Here is a 26,286-nt window from a genome sequence, read left to right as displayed (position 1 = left end):
GCTAACACGTCAACAAAGAGGTGACGTGGCGGCTGAGGTGGCTTGCTGACTAGGCAAACCTGCTGACGGGGATTGTGGAGGCGACATGTGGTGGCTTGTGATTGGCTACTGAAGATGTAGGTTGTGTTCTAATCTAGGCACTTGGTTTTGCATCGGACGATCGGGAACAAATGGCACAGGCTAGGCGACCAGAGAGAGGCAGAGGGAGCTCGGGTACGACGGCGGTCTCGCTGGAGGATGGTCGGAACCTCGTCACTGAGCTTGGAGCACAACGGCGAGTGGCAGAATAGATGAAGAACCTCACAGGGATCTCGATTAAGGCCTTACCGAGGGCGATGAGGCACCGAAAGGGGGTTGTCGATGGTGGAGGCGGTGAAGCAGCTTGGAACCACATCGGAAGGGCAGCTCCGGCGATAGGGAAGCAAAGGAGACGGTAGCTCAAGCTTCAGCAAAGGCAAGCAGTTCTGCTATACGGCTCGAGCGAAGCTCCATGGCACTGAAACAGCGCGACGGCGAGATCGACTGAAGGCGGCGACTATGACGACGACAGTGATTGGATCTCGGAGACTTGAGCTATCTCGACGGGTTGGATCGATGGGGAAATGACTGAGAGGTGGCGGTGATTATATAGGCGACCAAGGAGGGTATCGGGGCGCAGCAAGACTCTTGGGCGGCGACAGACTTCCACTCAGACCTGGCGGTAGGTTCGAGTCCGAGACAAAGACGACGACGCGGGTGGAGGCAGGAACTGGGCGGGCATCTTCAGCTACGGCAGGTGGAGCGGGCTAGCGTCGAGGCAGGCTAGCAACGCGGGAGCATGCTGATTGGGCGGCGCGTTCAGCTAGGTCGGGGCGCGAGGCACAGCCCAGGCGAGAGGGAAGCGACAGGAGGCAGAGGCAGGCCGAACCGGCTGGGTGTTGGGAAGAAAGAATGGGCGGCCTGAGAGAGAGGTTTAGGTTTTTCTTTAGAATAGGGAATTTTAGAAATTTAACCTATAATCTTATCTTGAAAATTTTTAGAAATTTGTGAAATCTGAAAATCAGGGTGTGACACGGGCTGACATGCTAGGTTAATTAAGGAAAAACCGAGTAAAAATCATAAAAACAAAGCAGGCTAAGGACCTAGCTAAACTAGTCCTAAGCATCGTAGAGACAATACGACAGAATATAACCAAAATGACCAAAGATCCAACAGAAGAAAAACTGCAACAACATTGGTCTCGAACCACATGTAATCTTGAATGTTGAAGACCAAAATGATCCGAGAGAGCACCACCAGTGATGGGGGAGGTGATCCATCAAAACAGGTCAGGCACTTCAAGGCAAGGCGAGCACTTCAACAGACTGTCAACCTATCATAAACACTCTTTCTGCGTCTTACCAGCATCGCCATTGGCGATAAAGGTTGCCAATAGGATTCACACATTTAATAAAATCGTTAGATTTTAAACTTTGAAGTTGTACAGCTTCCACACTACTACAGAAAAGGCCATCAGTACCGGCTAAAAAAAGTATTAGTGGCGGTTTTTAAACCGGCTCTGATTACTTAGTACTGATAGTTCGTGACTTTTAGTACTGGTGTATGAACCAGCACTGATAATAAGTATCAGTATCGATTCCTTGTGGATTTATGAACCAACACTTATAATAAGTATCAGTGTCAGTCCTTAACAATGAAACAACACTGATACTCACTATCAATACCGGTTTATGGGACATGCTAGTACTAGTACGGAGACTATCAATTCTGGCTTTTTGTCATGAGCCAACACTAATGGTCCCTACCCTCTATACAGAATATAGTTATTGCTAACAACAATACAAATAATGTCACAAACAGCACATATAACAACATACACATACATTCAAGTTTCATATGGACATATAATTATCTCAACACATAATCTCACATACATACACAAATGATTCACATCTCATCTCATTCATATATACATACAAAAAATCAAGTACATAGTCCTCAACAGCGTGGTGATCGTCATTTGGTTTATTTCCATTGGGTTGGGGAATTCTACTTCAGTGATGCCCTTTTGACCGCATATATGTATTCTCATTCTACATACATAAGAAGTTAAGACATTCAGTCTAATGGTACAAAAATATATACTGTAAATTATACATATAAGACACTTACAGAGTACACAAACTTAGAGTTGAACATTGATGGCATCTTGCTAGTACAGTTAATACATTTCATCAAAATGAATCCAGACTTCGCCATCCCCATTGAGGAAATCACTGTGATTGAATCAGAGCGCGAACATTTCTCTAATGGTCTTCGACTGTTTCATGTATCACGTATGGAATCAACGTGTTTGGATTGATAGCTCCGATAAGGACTCGAGTGGTTCGTCAAGCTTAAATTGCCATCTAGGTTTTGCTTTTTCAGCCTTGGACTCATTATCAAGTGTTTCTTTTGTGATTCTAGCATCATGAAGAAAGTTTCTTTCTAATTCTTCCTATTGTTCTAGCCCTCTTTGTTTTTTTTTTACCTTCACTTCCCTTATAATTTCCTCATCAGCTTTATCATAGGGTAGAGGAGATGTCAGCTTCTGAGATGCTGCTACCACTTATTACCCGGTGCTCACTGCTATGACAAAGCCGGTTTCTGAGATGGCATCGACTTATGAGATTGTGCAGGTGTTGTCAGATTCTGAAGAAGGATAGGCAATGGTGGGGAAGAGGTTGGAGATCTTCTTAGTGGCTGTGGAGGCGACAGCGAAGGAGGTGGAGATCTTCTGGGTGGATCCAACAACTACGAACTATACCCAAACTCGTATATGTCTTCCAAACACTGTCTCGTTTGCACCACGTGACGTAATGGCCTACATGTGAGAGCCTCCTTTCCCGGCCTCTCCAGAGTAATCTAGCTCACTTTTATGGTACACATGCATTACACTGTCCATGTGTACCCTGACGTATCCCTGTGGTATCGAGCGGCTGTTGAAAACAGTCCCTTCCACTCATTGCTCAGCCAGCCCCTAGCCACCATGGTGGGAACACAAAAGGTGGGCACAACAAGCTTACACGGTGTGCTTTCTGTGATGTCGTCCACAGGGTGATGGGTTAAGGCTTCTCCTGGAAGCCCTGTGGACGTGCAGCTGCTCCGATGACCACTAGAGCTCATCATCAAAGCATTATTTGCGATGACTGACTACTCCTACCTGGCTTGCTATATAGCTATTGTTACTTTGACGTATGTCATCCATCTCTCCTGTACAAGTTCTTTTAAAAGGGTCATCACTTTTGACATATTTTCTTTTCTTCGTTTCTTGTAAGTGTCAGTGTTTTGTTCAAATCTGACCTTCCAAGGCCTTAAAACTCTTGCCTCATGTGCAACCAATGTGCTCCTTGTTTCTCAGTGATAAGGTTAGCTCATCGTTCTCCTTATCTGCCTAGAAAGATCCCTAGGAAGACTGGATGTGGGCATCTCTAATCTTCTGCATGACTTCCTATTCTAGTTCGCTTTTGAAGCATAAGCTTCTATCAGTCGCAAGAGTCACTCATCTCCCATTCTCCCACTCGTCAAGTTTCCTCACGTACCCGCGCGAGCTGGTTCTATGGGGGCATAAGTTCTTCTTGAAGTTGGCCTTGTTTGCTTCACTTTTCTTTCTTCTTCCTCCAAATCCTTGTACTTCACAAAATCATTCCAAAAATCTTTCACCGTTAGATAATCATCTCAGTCTAGCATTCGACCCTGCAAGTGATAATCACTATACAATTTACCATTAAAATTCTTAAAAATTCTACCCATTATGACCATGGCCTAATGCTTCACTATGGCTATGTTACATCCTTCAGGGTACTTGAACTTTTGTGACAACTTGCCCTGCATAAATTCCTTGATGTTATCGGGAACAGCTCACTTGTCACCTCGTTTGTGTCTTCAAGTTCTATAAGTGATTGTGACATGGTCCCTTACGAGACACTCGTATGCTGTCTTAAACGGCCCGAGTACATCTAAAGGTTTTATGGGCTCCCAGCTAAATCAACCTTCGTGATGGCAAAATATCCCTCAGACATCTTGTTTTGTCATCACGGAGGAATGACAAAACATCGCTCCATGATGACCCACCGGTGCATCATCTGTGGTCAGACCCTCCGATGCATCATTAATGGTCGGACCCTCCAGAACATCATTGTCAGGTTGATTCAAGCTGAGATATGCACTCGGGCTACCGTTTCACTCTGAAGCAGCATCCGAGGCTGGATCCTGATAAGAGGAGGGCCCTTGTATTGGGGGCACATATGTGAGTAGCAACTTGATTTTGTACGTGCCACTCTACATAAAAATTCCTTTAGTGCACATTATTAATTCTAAATGTGCATGAATCATGTTAATTAGTCCAAAGTCTAATATTGTTAAAAACAAATGCTCATTGTTTACCATTCTGACAAAAGGTAAAAAATTTAGCAGACAACAGGAGGATCTTCAACTGTTTTTCATATTAAAGCTCCAAATCTCCTCTATGAATCCATAGCCTGAGAATAGGGTCCCCCTTTTAAGGAGAACGATTTTTCGAGTCTATCTGTTACCATCGTATTTGTAGGTATCAACACAGATACCACTATTTTGATTAGTGCTCTTATTATCTTGTGCTCTCATATAAAATGTATAGCAATTAATGTCGTATGCTTTATATGTATGAATCGTAGTTGGCGGCCCATTAAACAGCATTTCCAATAGTGCATCATCTGTATCTTTATCCGTCATGTGTCTATGTAACAAACTGTCAAAATTATCTATGCACTCTCTTGCGATCCAATCCTCTGGCTTTGTTAGATTTGTGGACCGTAGCATTTGCATATGCATATTGACATACAAGCCCAGTACAACTAATTGTTACAGAACTGTGAAATGTATTTAGGTGAATGAAATATAATCATTGGTACGGACTATATTATGACCTATCATCTTTTTTCTTTTAAACCCTCTCTCATAGCGAAATATAGGCTTATCAATTGCTTTCAGATCCATGTAGTCGACGGCAAACTCAATGACCTCCTCCATTCCCCAGACTTGGGTCATGAAACTTTCCGATCGATCTCGGTTACGAACATATTTCTTTAGAACTGACATGAACCTTTCAAAAGGATACATCTAATGTGAGGATACATCTAATGCAGAAACACAGGGCCAATGTATTTTATCTGATGCATGATGTGAACAAGGAGATGTGGTATTATGTCAAAAACAATAGAGGAAAAATACTCTTAATATGGTATATAGTATGGACCACGTCTTCCTGCAGCTTTGTTAGTTTTCTCGGATCGATGATCTTCTGTGAAATTACGTTAAAAAATGAACACAACTTTATGATTAGATATCAGACCTTATCGGACAGAATACCTCTAATTGTAACAGCAACCAACTCTATTATCATCATGTGAAAATCATGGGACTTCATGCCAACTAACTTTAAAGTTTTCATATTCACTAATCTCTTTACGTTGGAAGAGTAATTGATCGAAACTTCGATTCCATCGCAAGCAACTGTACATGCTTATCTTCTCTTCCTTGCTCAGGATGTAGCAAGCCATGGAAAGTTTGTTTGCCCTATTACCTAGAATTTTAGGATGCAAAATTTTCCTTAGCTTCATATTTTTCAGGTCCAACCGTGTATTGAGTATTTCTTTTGTTTTGTCAGGTATATCTAATAAGGTATCAATCAAGTTGTCAAGCACATTCTTCTCCACATGCATGACATCGATTGCGTATCGAACCATCAAGTGCTCTTAATAAGGTAGTTCCAAAAAATTAATCTCCTTTTGAAACATATGGGCGAGTTTTCCAACTGAAAATTTTGTACTGCCTTTATATTTCTAAGGACAACTCTAAGTTTCTTTATCATCTTATATACTTGTTCCCTAGTGTGAATCTTTGAAGCTCGACGAATCTCCACTATCCTATCAAAAACTCTTTTATTCCTACAGTATGAGTGATCCGAACGTAGAAACCTACGGTGATCCATGTAGACCATTTTTTTACAGTTCTTCAGCCATAGACAGCTATTTCATCCAACACCATACATATCCATTGTAACCTTTTTAAAGTATGTCCCGATAGGTTAGCAAGAGCAGGCAAATTTTAGATCGTTACAAATAGCATTACGCGTAGGATGAATTGCTCACGTTTGTATTCATCCCACACCCATACGTGATCTTTCCATAGTACAAGGAGATCTTCAAGCAATGGTGAAGATACACATCAATATCGTTGTCATGTTGATTCGGCCCACTGATCAACAAAAGCATCATGAGGAACTTCCACTTCATACATAGGCAAGATGGAAGGTTGTAAATGCAGAGTCATAGGCTAAGTTCTATGACTATTGCTCATGTTGCTGAAATGATTCATCTCATCCGTACTCAGCCTGAACCTTATATTCCACACTTCATATTTGAATTTCTTATATTTTATACCAAAGTTCCTCCATTGTATTCCATCAGCAGGATGTCTAAGTATTCTGTCTTTCTTGCGCCCTTTAGCGTGCCATCGCATTAACTCGGCATTCGTTTTGTTGGCAAATAATCGCTTCAAATGGAGCATTATAGGGAAATATCAAACCATCTTAGCGGTGAGTCTTTTATCCTTACTCTTCTCCCTTACATCATCGCTATCGATATCGTCAACATTGCGCTTGTACCATGATGCACCGCAAATGCAGCATGCTTCTAAGTCTGCATTCCCAATGCGATACAGCATGTAGTCGTTTCAACATACATGTATTTTCTCTACTTCCAACGAGCGGACGGTAGAGGAGGGAAATGCGGTGAGGAAGAGGATAGAGCTGACGAATGGGTCCCACACAACAGAGAGGCAGAGAGGAGAGATCAAAGAGGGAAGGGGGAGAACAGGCGTGACAAACCTACCCCCTAGGATGAATCTCATCCTCGAGATTCGGAATGATCTCCAAACAGTTGGGGAAATTCCGCCTTCAGATCATCTTCTCTTTCCCATGTGGCTTCGGCTTCAGAATGGTGACTCCACTGTACCTTACACATGCGAATCACTTTTCTTCTGGTAGTCCGCTCGACTGTTTCGAGAATCCTTATTGGGTGCTCTAGGTATGTGAGATCTTCTCAAATATCCAATTCCTCCATAGGCAACTGTTCTTAAGGAACTCGTAGGCATTTTTTCAACTGAGAGATATGAAAGACATCATGTATATCAGAGAGTTGAGATGGTAACTCCAATTGATATGCCACTTTTCCTCTTCTGTCCAACTCCTTGAACCGTCCAATATATCTGGGTGCCAGCTTTCCCTTTGAACCTTCGAAGTCCTCTGATAGGTGAGAGTTTGAGATACACGAGATCTCCAATTTCAAAAGTCAATTCTCTTCGTCTGTTATCGGCGTAGCACTTTTGCCTTGACTGTGCAGTTCTTAGATTATCTCGGATCATTCGGACTTGCTTTTCTGCATTCTGCAGTACTTCCGGTCCAAATACTTGACTTTCTCCGGTTTCATTCCAATATAATGGAGTTATGCACTTTTTACCATACAGGGCTTCAAATGGAGACATCTTGAGACTGGCTTGATAACTGTTGTTATAAGAGAATTCTGCATATGGAAGACTCTTATCCCAACTGCATTTACATTTCATAGCACATGCCCTTATATCTTCTAAGATCTTATTTGTCCTTTTTGTCTGGCCATTGGTTTGAGAATGGTATGCTCAGCTGAAGTTTAACTTTGTATCCATGGACTCATGAAGTTTCTGCCAGAATCGCGAAGTGAACTGAGTGCCTCGATCTGACACAATCTTCTTGGGTACGCCATGAAGACAAACAATCTGTGACATATACAGTTATGCAAGCTGTGCACTTGTATACATGGTCTTGACTGGGATAAAGTGAGCAACCTTTATCAGATGATCTACTACTACCCATATTGAATCATAGCCAGACTGGGTGCGAGGTAACCCAGTGATGAAATCCATACCAATCTCTTCCCATTTCCATTCGGGAACCCTCAAGGGTTGAAGTAATCCAGTAGGTCTCTGATGTTCCGCTTTTACTCTCTGACAGGTGTCATAAAGAGCTACATATTCTGCGGCATCACGCTTCATGCCATACCACCAATACCGTGCTTTCAAATCTTGGTACATCTTGGTGGATGGAGTAGGCTGATTCGTGGGCCTCTTTCAGAATTATATCCTTAAACTCTTTTTGGTACGGTACACAAATGCGCTTTCCAAACCATATAATACCTTGATCATCCTCGGAAAATCCAGGGGCCTTGCCTTCCTTTATATTGTGCTTAATCTCTTTGATTTTCTCATCTTCTAGTTGTGCTTTATGGATATCTTCATTTAAGGTAGGCTCGATTTCCATGACCATAGGTCCTTTATTCATGACAAATCCCAAGTTGAATTGATGGAATTCTTTGTATAGAGCTGGTTGAGATTCTTGTACCATGATAGTGTTGCAATACACCTTCCGACTCAAAGCATCTGCGTCTATGTTGGCTTTACTAGGATGGTAGTGGATTCCTACATCTTGATCAATTCTAGCCATCTGCCTTGCCTTAGATTTAGGTCTACTAGGTGAAGATGTATTGTAGGCTCTTGTGATCCGTATAGATTTCACACCGATTACCGACAAGATAATGCCTCCAAATCTTCAAAGCATGAACGATCGCGACTAGCTCTAAATCATGAGTTGGATAGTTCTCATGATTCCTCAATTGCCTTGATGTGTAAGCCACGACTTTTCCTTCTTGCATAAGAAGGCATCCAAGACCTTGTCGAGAAGCATCACAATAGATATCAAAGTTCTTATGAACATCCGGTAGAATGAGCATTGGGGTTATAGTCAATATGTTCTTCAACTCTTCAAAATTGGCTTGACAAGCTTCGGACCATTAAAACTTTTTGTCCTTCTGTAACAACTCCGTGAGTGGCTTGGCTGTCTTGAAAAAACCTTCTATGAATCAACGATAATACCCAGCTAATGCAAGAAAACTCCGAATCTCTGAGATAGATTGAGGTGGCTTCCAATTCAAAACATCTCTAACTTTGCTTGGATCTACAGCTACTCCGCTTGCTGAGATGACATAGCCAAGGAAAGAGACTTGCTTCAACCAGAACTCACATTTACTAAACTTAGCATATAACTGGTTATATCTAAGCTTCTGCAATACGAGCCTTAAGTGTTCTTCGTGTTCGTGTTCATCCTTTGAAAAGATAAAGATATCATCGATGAAAGCTACTACAAACTTATCCAAATACTCCATAAACACCTTGTTCATGAGGTACATAAAGTATGCTAGGGCATTGGTTAACCCAAAAGACATAACCGTTAACTCATAAAGACCATATCGGGAACTGAAAGCTATCTTGGGTATATCCGACTCTCGAATCTTCAGTTGGTGATAACCTGAATGAAGATGGATCTTAGAGAAGACACATGCTCCTTTTAACTGATCAAACAAATCTTCAATCCCGGGTAGCGGGTACTTGTTCTTGATGGTTACCTCATTAAGAGCTCTATAATACATGCACATTCTTTGGCTACCATCTTTCTTCTTGACGACGAGAACTGGGGCTCCCCATGGTGACGAACTCGAACACACAAAACCCTTGTCCTCTAATTCTTGAATTTGTTTCTTAAGTTCCACTAGTTCATTTGCAGACATCCTATATGGCCGTTTAGATATCGGGGCTGTTCCCGGTACAAGCTCAATTATAAACTCAATATCTCAGTCTGGTCGCATACCTGGCAAGTCATCAGGGAAGACGTCCGGGTACTCACACACCATATTGATTGCTTCCATAGGAACACCCTTCAAACTATTGAGTGCACATTCTCCGATTGATAGAATAGTTGCTACGAACTCAATACTAGTACCTTCTTCATTGGTCAGTTGAACTGCTCTTCGAGCACAGTCTATCATACCATTAAACTTTGGTAACCAATCCATTTTGAGAATGACATCTATACCGTTGGATTCCAAAACTATAAGGTTGGCTGGAAAGTCTACCCCTTATTTTCAGACATATCTTAGGGCATATATACTTTGCCCTCATTTCTCCACCTGGAGAGCTAATAAGCATTGGTCGATTCATGGATGTAATGGGCAAATTGTACTTCGTAATATATTATGTAGTGATGAAAGAATGCGAGTTCCAGAATCAAATAATACTAAGGTTAGGTTTGAGTTGATAAGAAACATACCAAGCACAACATCCTGAGCGTCCTGGGCTTATTCAGCGGTGACGTGATTGACTTTTCTGCGCACTTAGTTCTGTTGTGCATGATTGCCTTGGACTGGAGCTTGATTTCCATTACGTCCCTAGTTCTGAGTTTGACCTTGCTTCACACCATTGTTGTTGTACTATTCTTGGGTGATAACTGGACGCTTCTTTGGACATTTATTGGCGAAATGCCCTTCTTCACCATAGTTGAAACATGCCTTTCTGGTGATGGAAGCTTGGTTGCTATTCTTCTGCTGAGGTGCTGGTGGTGGCGTCTGACGAGTGGCCTGGAAGCTCGAACGCAGGGTTTGCATCTGAGGTCTACTCTGGTTCTGCTGACGGAAGATTGGTCCTTGCTGAGGTAGGTTGTAGCAGGGACGAGAGTGACTGCTTGAACCCTGACCTTGGGAAGACATCTTCCTCTTGTGCTCCATCTGGCGGCGTTTGTTTTCCACCACTAATGCTTTGTTCACCATAGCTTGGAAGCTGGCAAAGTCCTGAGGAAGCAATGCATACTGAATCCCATCATTCAGTCCCTCCAAGAAGTGCTCATGCTTCTTTTCATCCATATCCACATCTACTGGTGCATACCTTGACAACTGAGTGAATTTGGCCACATATTCACTCACAGACATTGATCCTTGCTTTAACTCATGGAATTTCCTCTTCTTGATCTTCATAGCTCCAGCAGGTATATGATGAGTACAAAAACTATTTCTAAACTCTGTCCAAGTAATGGCTTAAGGATCTTCATGTGCATTAGTATAAGCATCCCACCAATTTGCTGCTAGTCCAGAGAGTTGATGTGAGGCGAACAAGACCTTTTATCTGTCATTGCATTGAGCTATCCGAAGTTTTTTCTGTAGCTTTTAACCAATCATCTGCATCCGGTTCCATGGCCTAAGAAAACACAAGTGGCTTGGTTCTCATAAATTCCCCCAACCTGTTCTGCGGTGGAGGAGGGGTTTGTATCTGTGCTGGGGCCTGCTGTATATTTTCCATAGTTTGAGTCATGCCCTGCGGAATCTGTGTTTGTCTCATCAACAATCGCTCCATGTTGACCTGTGGCGGTGGGTTCGACAACTGCGGGTTGGTATTGTTGTTGTTGTTGCTGTTGTTGGCATTGGCGTTGCCAGCGTTCCTCCTAACGTAGGTGTGCACCATCTGATGGAGATCGGAAAGAGAGGTTGGAAAAAAGAGTGACAAAGCTGAATAATGATACAAGATAGGATTGGAAGGAAAAGGTTCAACTGATATAAACTCAAAGTATGATAAAGGGGATACGGTTGTGGACAAGGTGCCAAAGGCGACCCACAGCTCGCATCAAGCACACATAACTACGCAAACTTAACATTCAAATAGTTCATCACTTAGTACAGCAAGCAAAACGATTCTAAACGATTTATTAAAACTATCTCATGGTGATATCCTAAGCACGAGATCCAGCGGCTGGTCCATCAACTGACTGGTCGGCATCCCATGAAGACTCTGAGCTAGAAGGGTTATTGCGGCGTAGCCTCTTGTGAGAGAGCGAGTGGACGAACTAGTCCTCAGAGTCTGAAGAGCTGGACATCCCATTAAGACTCTTCTGCAGCTCCCTGATCAGTGTCTCTGCATCCCGAAGACACTTGTGTGTGTCCTAAAGCTCATCCAAAGCCTCATCCATGTCCTCATGCAGTATCGTAGCCAGTAGCACCTGCTCAAGAACCACACCACTCTCCTCGTGCGTAGTTGACGTCACCTTGATGTCCCTGTTCACACGCTCCCGACGGGGAAAGTAGTCATAGGAAGTCCCTCTCAAGGTGCTCTTATTGCTCTCACAGACACGAGCCAGTGCCTACCTTGCTGCGTCTCGGATCGCTGCTTCGAAGCTTGCCCGGACTGCTATTGTCTTGTGAATTCCCACAATCTCATAGTTGTCGTTGCCTCTTGGAGAACCGTAGATGCACACCTCAACAGTCCACTACTCACGTCCTGGACGAGGCTAACAAAGACCATGGTACACGGGCGCCTTGGTGTACCCCAGACACTGCAGCATCTCCACCAGCATCATTGGCGCCTTCCCTACATCCAATCCCTTAGAGTAGTACAGCTTCTTGTCTTCATGCTAGGGAACAGTGACGACACGGCTGGATCCAGCTGAAACGTTAGGTGCAAAAGTGGCAAGAGTGCGGGGAGTAATGTAGCCGTTGGTGGCCTTGTGAGCAGTCTGCCTGGTGCATGCCATCTACATGTTGAAAATAGGAGAGTATTAGTAAAATATTTAAATAAAACGACAGAAAGAAGCAAAAGGGTAAACAAATTTTTTTGCAAATATAGTTTTTATAAATTAAACTCTTAACGCGTGACCATTTCTATCTAGGCTTGCGTCCTACGATCGATATGGCTCTAATACCACTTCTGTCACACCCGATTTTAAAGCCAAACCGAATGTAAACTACATGTATACCAGGATCAAGTTACATGTAGTAATGTCATAAGTGAGTAGCAGACACAATATACATTATTACAACGTACTTTATTACATCAATAACCCAAGTGTTTAAAAGAAGATTATAAAGCAGCGAAAAATAAACTTAGCATGACGCCCAACTCCACAGGTAGTCGACCGAAAAGCCGCCTGCCTAGAACTCAGCTCCATCTTCGGGTAAGTCTTCGTAGTATTCACCTTCTAAGCAGCAACAAGATTATGGAGGAGAGAGCAAGAGTGAGTATATAAAATACTCAACAAGTGTGGGAAAATTATGATATAAGGGCCAAAACTCAAGGTAGGCTAAACTCAAAGGTTTATTGGCATAAATGCTATTTTATTAGTAAAACAATTATAAAAGCAAACTACTACGATGTGAATGATTTCTTAAAACAAGAACCAAGGTTCCAACCACCTTGCTCCACAACCAAGGCTCCAACCACCTCTAAACAAAGCTAACTGGAATCACAGTTCTCACCACTGTGATCCACCCCATCCAACCAAAAACCAACCCGAGAAACACCCAACTAATCATGTGAGGAGTCCATGTCGCTCATGGCCGTGAGCACGGCTGATATATCAGTTTTCACTCTGTAGAGGTCGTACACTTCACCCACAAGACGTGTCCTACTTTTTGCCCGTGTCGATCAAACACTTACACACTTCCGAGGCATGCGGCTAGAATTTCAATGCAAAGCCTTTCCAACGCCTCTCTCAGCACGTGTTGACCCGCTGAGTTTTCACCACCGTACATAAGTAGAGTACACCCTCCACCCCAGAAGCCCCCTCTTGCGCCTTACGGTTCCAGGAAGTACACCCTTCCATCCCCGTACCACCAAATGATCTTCACAATGCTGAGAGAAATGCGAATTACTAAGCTAGACCCGTCCCATACCGGGCTTGTGGTTGTACTGTTTCCATGTGGTCGCTCCACGAACCGGTCCTTAATATGGTCTGGGCAAGACCACCATCAACAACACAAGGCGATAACCAATATCCGACAAAGCCCACAATCTGCCTGGAACACATCCACAGGCCAACCATCAAGCCAAACTTGCCCAAACCCTAACTTCCATGAGTCTAAGCATCTTTTCCAAGGTTATCGTCATGATTCACATTCTTAAGAAAAACATCATTTGCCTTATGCTACCCATGAGTAAGCACAACTAAGCACATTCTACCCAACATAAAAACCAATCTACGGTTACAACGAGGATTGAGGAAAAACTAGTAAACCCTAACAATGGGATATCATGTTTGACAAGCATGAAATTTGTAAAACAAAACTTTATAAAAGTAGGCGCAAAATGTTCAAGGACACTTGCCTTCTCTGATGAGTTGCTCGAAATCCCCGAAGTCTTGATCCTGGATGTTCTCGAACGCTTCCGGAACAAACTCCTATACAAACGAGCAAACAACCACTACTAAGAACAGACACTAAGCAAAGCAAACGTATAAAACAAACACTAGAACAAGCTATGGTACAATTTCAGAAAGATTCAGGCGTAAGAACCGCCCAAATCGGAGCAAGGAAGCAAAAACTATGGCTAGACGAATTTCTAAGCGACTAAAAATGACAAAAACTATTTTCTAGAATTAAATCTAATTTTTTAAAGGCCTAAACCATTTGTTTAAAATTTTGTAGAATTATTTTATAGCATAAAATTGATTAAAACAATTTTATGAAATTGATTAGCATTTTTCTCGAAATGAAAGTAATTTTTATATGCATAAAAACAAATTAAAAGCATTTATTTTATCAAAGAATTTATTTTTAAACATTATCATAATTAATATATATTTTCTAAACTATTTTCCAAAACAAAAACATTTATTCTATCCTTAAAACTATTTTTCAGAAATAAAACAGAATTGAAAACCTATTAAAAACATATTAAAACAATTATATAAAGCATTTTCTATTTTCTGGAATTTTTCTAATAAAGAAAAACTATTTTCGGAATATTTGAATTATCGTGAATTATTTTTCTAAAGGAAAATCGAGTTTATTGCGCAATCGCTGACGTCGTCGCTGATCGGGCTACTAACTCGGCTTAGAAGTGCTGATTGGACTAGCCACGTCGGACACAAGCACACACGTGGCTGCTCACTAGGCTATGCTGACTCGGCGCGAAACTAATTAAATCCTACGCGCAAGATTTCAATCGGACGGCATAGATAATCCAACGCGAAGGGGTATCTACCATCTAATCTACGCCACACATCTAGGATCGGACGGTGGGAGAGCGGGGCTACCTCGGCTCCGGCTAGATGGTGACGGCGACAAGCTCGGGATGGCGGAGGACGGTCGAAGACGGGCGAAGACGATGCTACATTGGTCGGTAGTCGACGGCGAACGGCGGACTACGACCAGACGAGGGCAGCGAACTAGTTTGAGGGGTCGCGGGATGTCGGGGAAGACAAGAGCGGCTCGGCGACGACGAGCTTCAACGGCGGATGATTGGCAGCCTCGGGAGCTCGGCCACGATGGCAGAACTTGACAGCGATCGATCGAGAGCGACGATGTGCGGATAGAGAACACCGGCAGAGGCTCGGACGGCGTCAGGGAGGCGCTGGGTGACTCAGCGATGGCAGTGTGGTGCAGAATAGGTCCGGCGACGGGGCTAGAGCTCACGGATTGAGGAAACTCGATGAGGTTTGCGGACTTGGGCACGGTGGAGTGTGAAGAAGCTATGCCAAGGGGTGAATCGAGGTTTTATAGGAGGGTGAATTCAGGATGGACAACGGGGATTGAAGGCAGCGGCAGAAAATTGGGCTCGGTTTCCTCGTTCTCGTCCACTTTCCTTTCGCGAAATTAAACCGACGTGACGGCCCTCTTCATTGCGACGCCGGTTTCCAAATGATCGTGGCCTCCTTCCATTACTCGCGCGCGGATTTGATGGATTTCCAACGGGCGGACGGCAGAGGAGGGAAATGCGGTGGGGAAGAGGATAGATCTGACGGATGGGTCCTACACAACAGAGAGAAGCAGAGAGGAGAGATCAAAGAGGGAAGGGGGAAGAACACGTGTGACAACCCACCTTCTAAATGTTGTCGCGTCCGCTTGCGACTAGCCGGTGGATGTGCCATCTGTACAGTACAATATTCAAATTCAATATGTTGATCTATTTAGAGATGATTTTAATTATTTTTTTCTAATTCACTACTAGAAAATTAGAGCTATGTTTTAATCTGTTTAGAGGTAATTTTAACCTTTTTTTTCTTAAATCACTACTAGAAAATTGAAGATCTAGGTCACCATAGCATAATCATATACTTCAAAATCTGGAGCAATCTAACAAATAAATATAACCACTGTGCCCTACAATGAAAAATTTGTAATTGCCCTACAATGAAAAATTTGTAATTTTTAGTCAATTAGAGCTCAATTGGAGCTCTAGTTCCTTCCAAAATTTATCACCATGAAGCAATCGCATGCTTTCAAACCTAGAGCAATCTAGTAAGTAAATCTAAGTAAAAATGAAATGTAGATCATCATACTAATCTTGGAGCACCTAGGGCACATAAATTCCTCCAAATTTTGAAGTCTCCAAGCGCAAGTTTGAGCACAAATGGTGGGAGCCAAGCAGAACAGAGCTCCTCTCTACTCTGTTCGAGCTAGACGGAGAAGAAGATGCATCTTTTATACTGTACATTTATCAGTATCGGCTAGTAACACGAACCAGTGCTGATAAAAAGTATCAGTGTCAGGTCATGATTATCAACCGGTACTGAAGTATTAGTGCCAGTTTGTGCCAAGAGCCAGCACTTGTCGATTCAACCTGGCTCAATCATTGATCGAGCGTGGGATGTTACGAACTGGTACTGATACTTCATTAGTGCCGGTTCTAGTCTAACTGGTACTGATGATCCATTCTGTTGTAGTGCCAGTCTCTACACTCAGTGGTGTAGCTTCAAGCACAAGATTAAGGGACCAAACTTAGATAAATGTACTTACTTTCGAATTTTTGTTGGTATAAAGTAGTGAAACTCATCGTTGTCTGGAGAAATTTGGAGAGGTAGGAGGGGCCATGGCCACCCTCGGCCTCCAATAAGCTCCGCCACTATCTACACGAAGGACACCGTGTACTGATAGCTCCGTACATATCTCCTCTGTGTAAAGACCGAATCGTTGACAAACTTTAAGTACGAAACAAACATCAAAACGAAAGTAAAGGTGGAATCGTTGACCAACTTGAATTATGAAACAAACATCAAAATGAAAGTAAAGACCAAAGCGTACATACATATACACACATGTTGACCTAATAGGGACAATCCACGTGTACCGTTGTCTTATCCTCCAACCATCACATCGATCGATTGCAAATAAGAAAAGGGTATGTAAATCAACACGCAAACAAGCTGATTTCCTATAATGGGGGAGGTGGCTGTGTTGGAGCCAATAGCTGTTGGAGGACGCCAAGGGCCAGAAGAATCTGATGTGTGTATATGTGGGGGCATCACATACCTAAGCTTTTGTTAATCACCTGTTGACCTGGACCTCACTAGACTACAGGACCTATTGTTGGTGCCAGCGTCCAAATTGGATATATACACACCCATATATATATACAATCCATATATATATATATATATATATATATATATATATATATATATATATATATATATCCAAAGTGGAAGAGAGGGAATCGGTGAGAGGAATCAATTATTGTTCTTGCTGTCTATCAAAGTGTAGGAGCATGCACATATATTATAGTAGCCGCCTATCCCGGAATGGACTAGGATGGAACAGAAAGAACGCAAAGCAACCAGCGGGATGAGTGAGAACTAGAAAGCACCACTAGAAATATGGCATGCCGATTGGCATGCTATATAACTCTCATTGACTACACGTTGTTGCTAAACTAAAAAGAGTGGTGATGTTGCTATTGCTACAGTGTCATAGGATGTCAGCTATGAACTAACTCTCCAGCTACCACATAGCATTGCATAATAAGAAAAACAACAAACCAGCGATTCTCCTAAAGAAAATTAGAAGGATATACTTCCATCAACAATAGCTATCATATTCACAGCTGATATCAAAAGGACAGAAGACCTTACATGAGTTGCTGCACATTTTAGATCCTGCTTCGTCAATAAACCATTTACTTTGCCATAACTGTTCCAGCCTTTGGCAGAGATCAGCAAATGCCTTGAAATCCTGAAATTCCAGATAATAATTGAAAAATAAAACAGAGTAAACCCATGAAAAACAAGGAGGATATCAGGATGGCAAGCAGTCAAACCTCAAAGGTAATGCACAAATCCTTCAGATCAGGATTGTCATCCAAATCATCAATTCTATCCAACAGCTTGTTTATGTGATTCATGTTTGCAAAAGCAACCATAGATAATGCAAAGTCCTTCACAGGTATTGTCTAGGATGATTTGGCATCATAGTGACTGAACTCCAATCTGCTAATTCAACAAAAGCAATGAGTTAGAAAGTTGTATCAACACGGGCCAAACATAATAAGAGGGGAAAAGGAACTCGACGTATCCATTAATTTAGGCTTGTGGAGCAAAGAAAAATTTTCATGTTTTCACTCAACCTTTTAACAAGGCGTATTAAGCATATTTCCTATATGCTTATTAAAAGTTAGAATACAATGGCAATACATCACTACTCGTTAGTTATACTAAAACAAAAGGAGACTGATGCGCATGCATAGTGAAAAATGTTGAACATTGACATTGACAAAACTTTATTTCTCCAGACAACACACTACAAAGTATGAGACAAGGAAATTCAGCACAAGTTGTGTGTGTTGATAATTTGGAAGGATTCCAAATGAAAAAAAAAGGGGGGGGGGGGGGAAGGATTTGGAATATAGTGGAGTCAATTTCTCATTTTGCTACTTTTTCGGTATTTGCCCTCGTACATATTATTTACTCCGATTTCTCTACATTTTGCTTCTTTTGCAAGTTTTACATACCAAATAACCTATATACATATTAATCGCCAAACTTACATATGTAGCATATACTTTCTAGAAACAAAAATGTAGCCTTGAAACAGTTTGTGTGGCACGAACAATATTCATAAAAAGATGGATGTTTGATGCCACTGCCGTATATCAACAAGTAAATACGCACGAAATGGGGTCGCTCGATGCACAACACTGACTTATTTAGCTTCTCATTAAGTATGTCAACTGTTAAATCAACACAAGTGTTATCTATCATCATAATTATATTAATGAAAGAAAGGGTGAGAAGAAATAAATCACCTCATCATGCAATTGCTTCAAAAATTTAGAGAACTTATCATAGTGTAGATGTTCATTCCCATCCTTGCCAAAGAAGTACTCAACCAGTCCACCATTTTCCATTGGCTGACCAACCATACGTCCAAAACTTAATCCATCCCTGTGGGCAGCTCCTTGCATATTATAGGACCGCATCAATGTCATGACTTTCCTAAACTCTTCTTTGTCAATTTCCCTATGAAGACATAGTAGCAAATGAGAATAAATAAATAACAGATAAAGAGCTTGCTGAATTTTGTTCATACCCATACTAACAACTGAGATGATTGGACATGCTCATAAAGCAGGTCTTTTCTGGATTACAAATATTAACTGCACACGATTTACTTTAGTTCGATGGAATAAATCTAAGCCAAACTGATTAATGTACAGTTTGGAAAATGTATCTATGCCTCACCGGAAGTTATGATAAGTGATAAATCAAAGTATAAAAAAACATGAGAAAAGCAGAAATCGTGAACCCTTTGTGTAAATCATACATGGCATTTCAGAACTGTACTGAAAAATTACAACACCAATGGAAAGCAGTATAGATTAAGATGACATGTATTTTTTTGGAGAGCACAGGAGCATTGCTCAGCTCAATATTTACAAAAGGTAAGTAGTTGCAGCAAAAAACCAAATTTTGGCTACAATACTAAACACCAACATTCTTTTTTCCCCTGTCTTTCATTTATTTTGTACTTGGAATCATCAAACTAACACATTAGCATCCCAAACTACCAATCAAAGTGAACAAAGAAACAAGTGGAGGATAAAGGAACCCATATACCACGATCATGAGCTGTATATATGGTATGCTCACCTGCTGACAATGCAAGAAAAAGGAATAATTTGGTGCACTGCACATTCAACCAGCGCCTTGTAGGCTATGAATCTGTCTGGCCGCAGATGACGCTACCCCCTCCTAGCGGTGGCGCTCCATTTATGCATTACGTCGGACATGTCATGGGAGCATGGCAAGGAGTCACCTATGGCGTATGAGAAAAAGAACAACTTAGAATCTTCAGAAATCCTCCAAAATCAATTCCCAGCCTTTACTAACTAAATATTCTAATATTTCAACGCATCAAGCATGCTGTATTCTCTACGTTAAGAAAAGTAGAGAAATCTCTGTTCGTACTGCAATTTTAACATTTGCAATAGACGTATGAACATACATTACCATGTTGTGTTGCATCGAAAGAAACCGAGGCTCGTGGCATCTCAAGAAACAGAGCACAAATCAATCAAGAAGCATACAAACACTTGGTTTGTGCGCATTTCGTCAAGGGGAGATCCGCGATCGCCGGTCAGGATGGAGCAGTTCTAGCAGCTCGACGAGGCGATGGAAAACATCAACGCGCTCTTGGCGTTCGATCCTGAGCTCCGTGTTGACCTAATCGCGAGCACACCCGCTTGTCGGCAATGGCCATCGAGGCCCTAATCTCGAGAGAATACGAGACTGGTTAATTACCTCGGGCTCTAGTATATCGTCGAAGGTTGATAGCATGCGAATGGAGAAGCCGCTGCCATAGTACTGTGGCCAGGACTTCGTGGGGAGCCGTGTTTAGAGGCAGGCGTTGACGGCGGTGGTTGAGGAGATGGGGTGGGAGCCGCCGCGGCCGTTGAGATGGGGCGGGAACCTCCACGTCGGCGGCGGAGGTTGAGGCAATGGCAATGGCGATGGCGAGAGGCGGCGCAGCGGCAGAAGGGGCGCCGCAGTTGGCTCGGGTGAGACAGCGACACTGCGACAGGGCGAGCTGGAGGAGAGCGGCGGCGGCGGTGGACGCAAGGTGGAATGGAGAGAAGAAAACTCACGAAGTCAAGGAACCCAGAGATCTGACCCGTTCAATCATGATCCGATGGTCCAAATGTTTTTGCCAACGTGGCTCAACGAGGCCTCGAGTTGGTCCAATTTTTTTCGTCGGGAATATTTAACTTTTTGTCACTCTACCAAAAGATCCTTCTAAGTCTATAACAGTAGGTTCAATGGTAAATTTGTCAGTTTATAGATAATATGGTGGTAAGAAATCAAATACCCCTTTTACAAAAAATCGAGGAGCTTTAGAATATAAGTATTGCAGAGAGAAGTTCTTTGAGTAGTAAAAAGTAGTCTACGTGTAGCACAGGATCAATTGTTTGTAGCACAGGAATGCCGACTACCGAATTGAAATAGTGTGTTCAACATACTGGAAAAGGGAAAATTTTGTTCCCCAAGCCCACTGCCAGCAGCCGAGGAGAGGCCTCCAGTTGCAGGCTTACAGTTTGAAACTTGCTTTTAGACCTTCAAGTTGCAGGGTTCCTTTGTGACAAATGTTGGTTGATTTTTGTGAAGCTGTAATAGAGATAGATTGGGATGCCATGTAATTAATTACACCAAGATCAATGTTATCACTAACTAAGCGTTCCGAATGCAAAGTTAAAACTACACAAGAGCTGATGTTAAAGTAAGCAGGGAGTATAATGTGCATATAATTCGAATATATGCAAAGCAATGCTTCAATAACCGCTTCAACTTGTACCTTTAGAATCGTGGTAGTTTTAAACCGTTGTAGGTTCAGGGCACCAAGGTCTAGTTCGTTTCTAAAACAAATAATTCATTGAGATCAGATGATGTATTTTGCCAATATCAACTATCTTTGATCTAGTGGTGACCTTATGTTCTTTTTTACTGCATTTACCGATATTATTAGTTGATTTCTTAAGTTTGTTAAGTTTTTTTAATCGCTACTTCATCATAGCCATCGGTTATATTGAATTATTGATACTCAAAGTTTTCGGATGTATTACTATTTGTTAAATAGTTGTTTGAAAATATACATGCAGTTAAACCTGCTAATCGTTTGGGCTGAAATGATTATAATGGTTTGGGTTTTGTTTTCAGCTCATGTTGTTTGGGTGTGAATGGGCTGACATCGTGAATGGATTGGTTCAGTTTGTATTTTTGGAGGAATCGGTTTGGGGTGGGCTTGATTGTTTCAGTTTGAAATGGTTTCAATCCATGGACTAAGTTACGGTTCATCGGTTCCTAGTAGAGTTACCTACCCAACCACCCACCCCCATGCCAAATTGTTCGTCACTTCCCCAATGATGACAAGCCAACGAGTCACCTACTCACCTCCCCATGCCAAACCTCAACTCTATCATCCCACCGCTATCGTCATACATCCGGTTCACCAACTCCACACATCCGTTGTCATGCATCCGCTACTTCCCAAGCCAAACCCTCAACATTGCACTCTCCAGTTCCATCTCCTCCATGGATTTGTCGCCGACAAAAGCAGAGCATGCCAAGAAATAGGATCGAGCACAGATCGACCATAGATTGCCAATACACTCCTCTCCAAGAAGGTCTGGCGCATCGACAGCCCCACCCATGGAAGCAGAGCAGGGGCAAGGAGCTCACTACAGAGGCTCACTCTAGAGGCGAGGAGCTCGATCTCTTTATAGTGAGTGCCGGATTTTCTCCTCTCTCTCTCTCTCTCTCTCTCTCTCTCTCTCTTACTATGATGCTGGTTTGGTAATGTCAATCAAATCTCTTTTACTCAAACTCATTTATCTAGTGACTTAGGCTGGGTTGTTTACCTAACATATTCACATATTGGAAGGTAGACCTGGATTCACTCTAAATGGTTGTTGGCAAAACCCTACCTTCCTTTCCTCTCTCACGCCACCTCCTCACAAGGTGAGTCTCAAGATCCTCCTCCCTCTCTCACTCTATTCTTTGTGCTCAGATCCGTGCTCCCTCTATTCTTCAGGCACGCAACCCCAAGATCTGGGGCGGGCCAGTCGCTGCGGCCCCAAGATCTAGAGCTTCTTGATTGGAATCAGATTGGTGCATTGGAGTAGCTTATAAGTCTCATAACTGTTTTTTTGAGTAGGTTGCCTTATATCGGATGGTGATGGTAAATATGGATGCCGAAGACCTTACAATGTCTGGTTCTAGTTCTGAGGAAGAAGAATATGATGATATGATGATGCATGTCTTTCCAGCACTATATGTAGCTACTACTAGAACCGAAACTCCTTGTCATACATCAAAATTTAGTGGCGCAGGATATACTTAGGAACTTCATGCGGGCCATCAGAATCGGCGCTTTACCAATTTACGAATGGAGCCACACATTTTCCAAGAATTGTTTGATTATCTTTGTTCAAAAAATCTTTTGCGGAGTACAAGATGTGTTATTATTGAAGAGCAGCTTGCAATATTCATGTACATGCTTTCATGAAACACGAGTTTCTCAGCACGTGTGATAGGTTTCAGCATAGCTAAGAAACCATACACATGCATATTGGTGCATCCTTTGATGCAATCACCTCATTAATATTTGACTTTGTCAAGCCTCGTCAACTAAGACTCGGTAGAAAATTTCATCCAATTCGCATTTCGCACCATACTTTTAGGTAGATGCCAAATAGTTGCACAACTAGGAAATTCTGCCCTCTTCTTTCATTTCTCAATTTAGTAATAGCTTTCTTTTCTCTTGCAGAACTGTGTAGGCGCAATAGATGGAACTCATGTTCCCATCAATGCACGAGAGTAATGCAACACCATACAAAAATAGAAAAGAATATTTATCTCAAATGTGATGCTCCTGTGACTTTGATTTGAACTTCCGGTGGAGAAAAATTCCAGGGGTGAGAGGTGTTAGATCAAATAGATGATGTGCAAGATGATATAAAGATCCTAGCTTCTGATGTCTTCAAGGATGCCACAAACCGTGAGCTTTTTATCGGATATATCCCAAGGCTACGTGGTTTGTGGCTAAAGAAAGAGGTTGACAAGCTTGGAACTCAATTACCTAAAAAATATTCTTGTACAATTGTATTTTGCTCAATTTGTTCAATTATGTTCAGTTCCTGTATATTCTTTTCAATTCTTTGCACATTTGATTGGTAGGACTTTGTGCCAACAGGCAGAACTGGAAAGATCTTTCCTGACTTTTTTTCATGCACCCTTGTTGCATGAGCTGCACAACCTAAAACCCTTCCCTGAAGATCACTTCATCTTCCTGACCAAATATTTTTCTTCCTGAATTACTTATGTCATCTTTTTTCTGTGATGTTCATTTGTACAAGAATATCAAAGCTTCATTTCGTCATATCATCCAGTAAGCTAGTGGCACGCTGTGATATTTATTTATCTTGGTTTCAATGTTTGCAAATTGTGACCAAATCAGTAAGCTTTGATCCATTATTGTCTTCCTAATCTGGACTTGTTCCTGTTCTAGAGTTGTTAATATAAATTGCCGTGTAACTGAAAAATTAATGAGTTGTGAGCTGGTCTGAAGTTGGTACTTGCATTAATATGCTGTTGCTGGTTAATGGAAGCTTCGATCAGAGCATGTACTGATCAGAAGCTGGTTCCTGTGAAAATATGTTGGCTCATGTGAAATTATATTGTTGCTGGTTGATATTTTCATGTCATGTGATTGGTCATTTTTCACAGTTCATTAATTGTAATGCTAATTAATACAAATTTTTAAATTTTCGATTGTAATAGATTGATCAGAACATACGTTCTTGTTAGTGAGAGCATGCTGCCATACAAAAAAATTGTTTGGATGACCGGACTGGCAACATATTACCCAAACACTAACTTTGGGTGGAGAAAAATTCCAGGGTTTCTTGTGTACAAGAAAATACAGTTGTAATTCAATTATAAGGGTAAAGAATTACAATAAATCTTCTTCGTCGGCCCATCTCCAAAGCCCAGAGCCCGAGTTAAAGAAAGCCTGCCCGCCCGCCCCCACCCCACCGGGTCGACGGTCGACCGGCCTTCTGTGTCTGCGCCGTCGCGGTGCTCAGGTCTCATCTTCCAGTCCTTCTCGGGGATTCCGACCACCTGTGAGGTTGCCACGGCGGCGCGCGCGTGGCCACGGGGAATTAGGGATCCAGAGCTCGAGATCCTTGACTGCCCCGTGATAATAATCACGCGCTAGCCGAGGAAGTGGAGATGCCGCGCTCAGAGCCGAAGGCGAAGCGCGCCTGTGGATGTGGCCCGGCCGCCGCCGCCGACGTGGACCGGTTGAGCGCGCTGCCGGACGGGCTCCTCCACGCCGTCTTGTCCTTCCTCCCGGCCCCGCAGTTCGTGCGGACGTGCCTGCTGTCGCGGCGGTGGAGGGGCCTCTGGCGCTCGGCGCCCCGCGTCATCATCGACGATCGGGACTTTGGGATTTCCGCTAGCACCAGCCCTGGCGACCTGGAGGAGAGGTGGGGAAGGTTTGAGGACTTCGCCACCAACCTGCTGCTGTTCCATGATAGCACGTCGTCCTTGGTTGAATTCCGCTTTAGTTCTCAGTTCTCACCTGTATAACCGGCGTCATGTGGATCGATGGATTCGCCGTGGCATTAAGTACTGCCCTGGCGCGCTCCAGATTCGGATACTGAACTTCTCTGATCATGGCCGCTTCAAGTTGCCTCCCGTGGCGGCCTCAAGTTTTCGTCGTCTTAAAACTCTGCGACTTTGCCGTGTCGATTTGGATAGCCATTTCACCGGCTTCTCTGTTCTGCATGCCCTGTCTTGGAAGATTTGAAGCTCAGTAGCTGCGACTTTTGCGACCTCAAGGCATCACATCACCCACACTAAATAAGTTGGTATTGGAATTTTGTCACATCACCCTCACTAAATAAGTTGGTATTGGAAATTTGTCACATCACCCACACTAAATAAGTTGGTATTGGAATTTTGTCACATCACCCACACTAAATAAGTTGGTATTGGAATTTTGTGCGAATAGCACAAGTTATCCGTTGGTGATCACAGCTCCTAACCGTCTCGCATATGGATGCTACCAAGCTGGTATTTCGTTATGCAAGATGGATTTCCTTGTCGAAGCATCGATTCATGTAAGAGAAATCAGAAACTTATCCCCTATGTTTCACCGATACCTCACAGAGATCGCGGTACATGATACGGTACGAAACCGGTATCGGAAAGTATAAGAGAATTACGATTTAGAAACAAATTTATTTAATGGGTGCGGCTAACACCTGCACGTGCGTCCAAACGTATATTCGTCTGCACACCTCTTATTAGGAAACAAATCTTATTTAGGAGCCTTTCTAATCAGGCCATTTACCCAAAAGTAGCATCCTCGACGCGCTTATGCTTAGTTCTTGGGCCCACCACGTCTTTCAACCCCACACGTCTCCCTAACCCCGTATGCCTCCTCCTGGAGAAAGACGCAAAGGCGACTCTGGTTTCCAGATCGTCATTGCTGCACACAGGAAGAAGCAATTCACTAGAAAAAAAATAGGTATGCATTTGTCCCATCTTTTTGCCCATTTGATTTACTTTTTTCGCAGAAAAAAGAGACCTTAATATTGATAAATTGC

General features: G+C 42.6%; 1 protein-coding gene and 1 long non-coding RNA gene across 3 annotated transcripts; both read right to left on the bottom strand.

Moving 5' to 3' along the window:
• Nucleotides 1-17,734: 17,734 nt before the first annotated feature.
• Nucleotides 17,735-20,710, bottom strand: LOC133891594 (uncharacterized). Of its 2 annotated transcripts, XR_009904246.1 has the most exons (6): nt 20,420-20,710; nt 20,129-20,341; nt 19,769-19,934; nt 18,925-19,138; nt 17,941-18,109; nt 17,735-17,855 (listed from the first exon to the last, which is right to left on the bottom strand). It is a non-coding gene; the product is annotated as an uncharacterized LOC133891594 (long non-coding RNA). The 2 variants fall into 2 exon arrangements; XR_009904245.1 differs by having other exon boundaries at nt 20,129-20,710.
• Nucleotides 20,711-24,518: 3,808 nt separating this feature from the next.
• Nucleotides 24,519-25,502, bottom strand: LOC133891321 (uncharacterized). The gene is made up of 2 exons (XM_062332039.1): nt 25,257-25,502; nt 24,519-25,150 (listed from the first exon to the last, which is right to left on the bottom strand). The coding sequence occupies exons 1-2, from the start codon at nt 25,350-25,352 to the stop codon at nt 24,914-24,916; spliced, it is 333 nt and encodes a 110-aa protein (XP_062188023.1). The 5' UTR covers nt 25,353-25,502; the 3' UTR covers nt 24,519-24,913.
• Nucleotides 25,503-26,286: the final 784 nt, after the last annotated feature.

Source organism: Phragmites australis, chromosome 14, assembly GCF_958298935.1.
Source record: "Phragmites australis chromosome 14, lpPhrAust1.1, whole genome shotgun sequence".
Lineage (NCBI taxonomy): Eukaryota > Viridiplantae > Streptophyta > Magnoliopsida > Poales > Poaceae > Phragmites > Phragmites australis.
The sequence above is the reverse complement of the archived record's forward strand: the minus strand, read 5'-3'. Positions and strand labels throughout refer to the sequence as shown.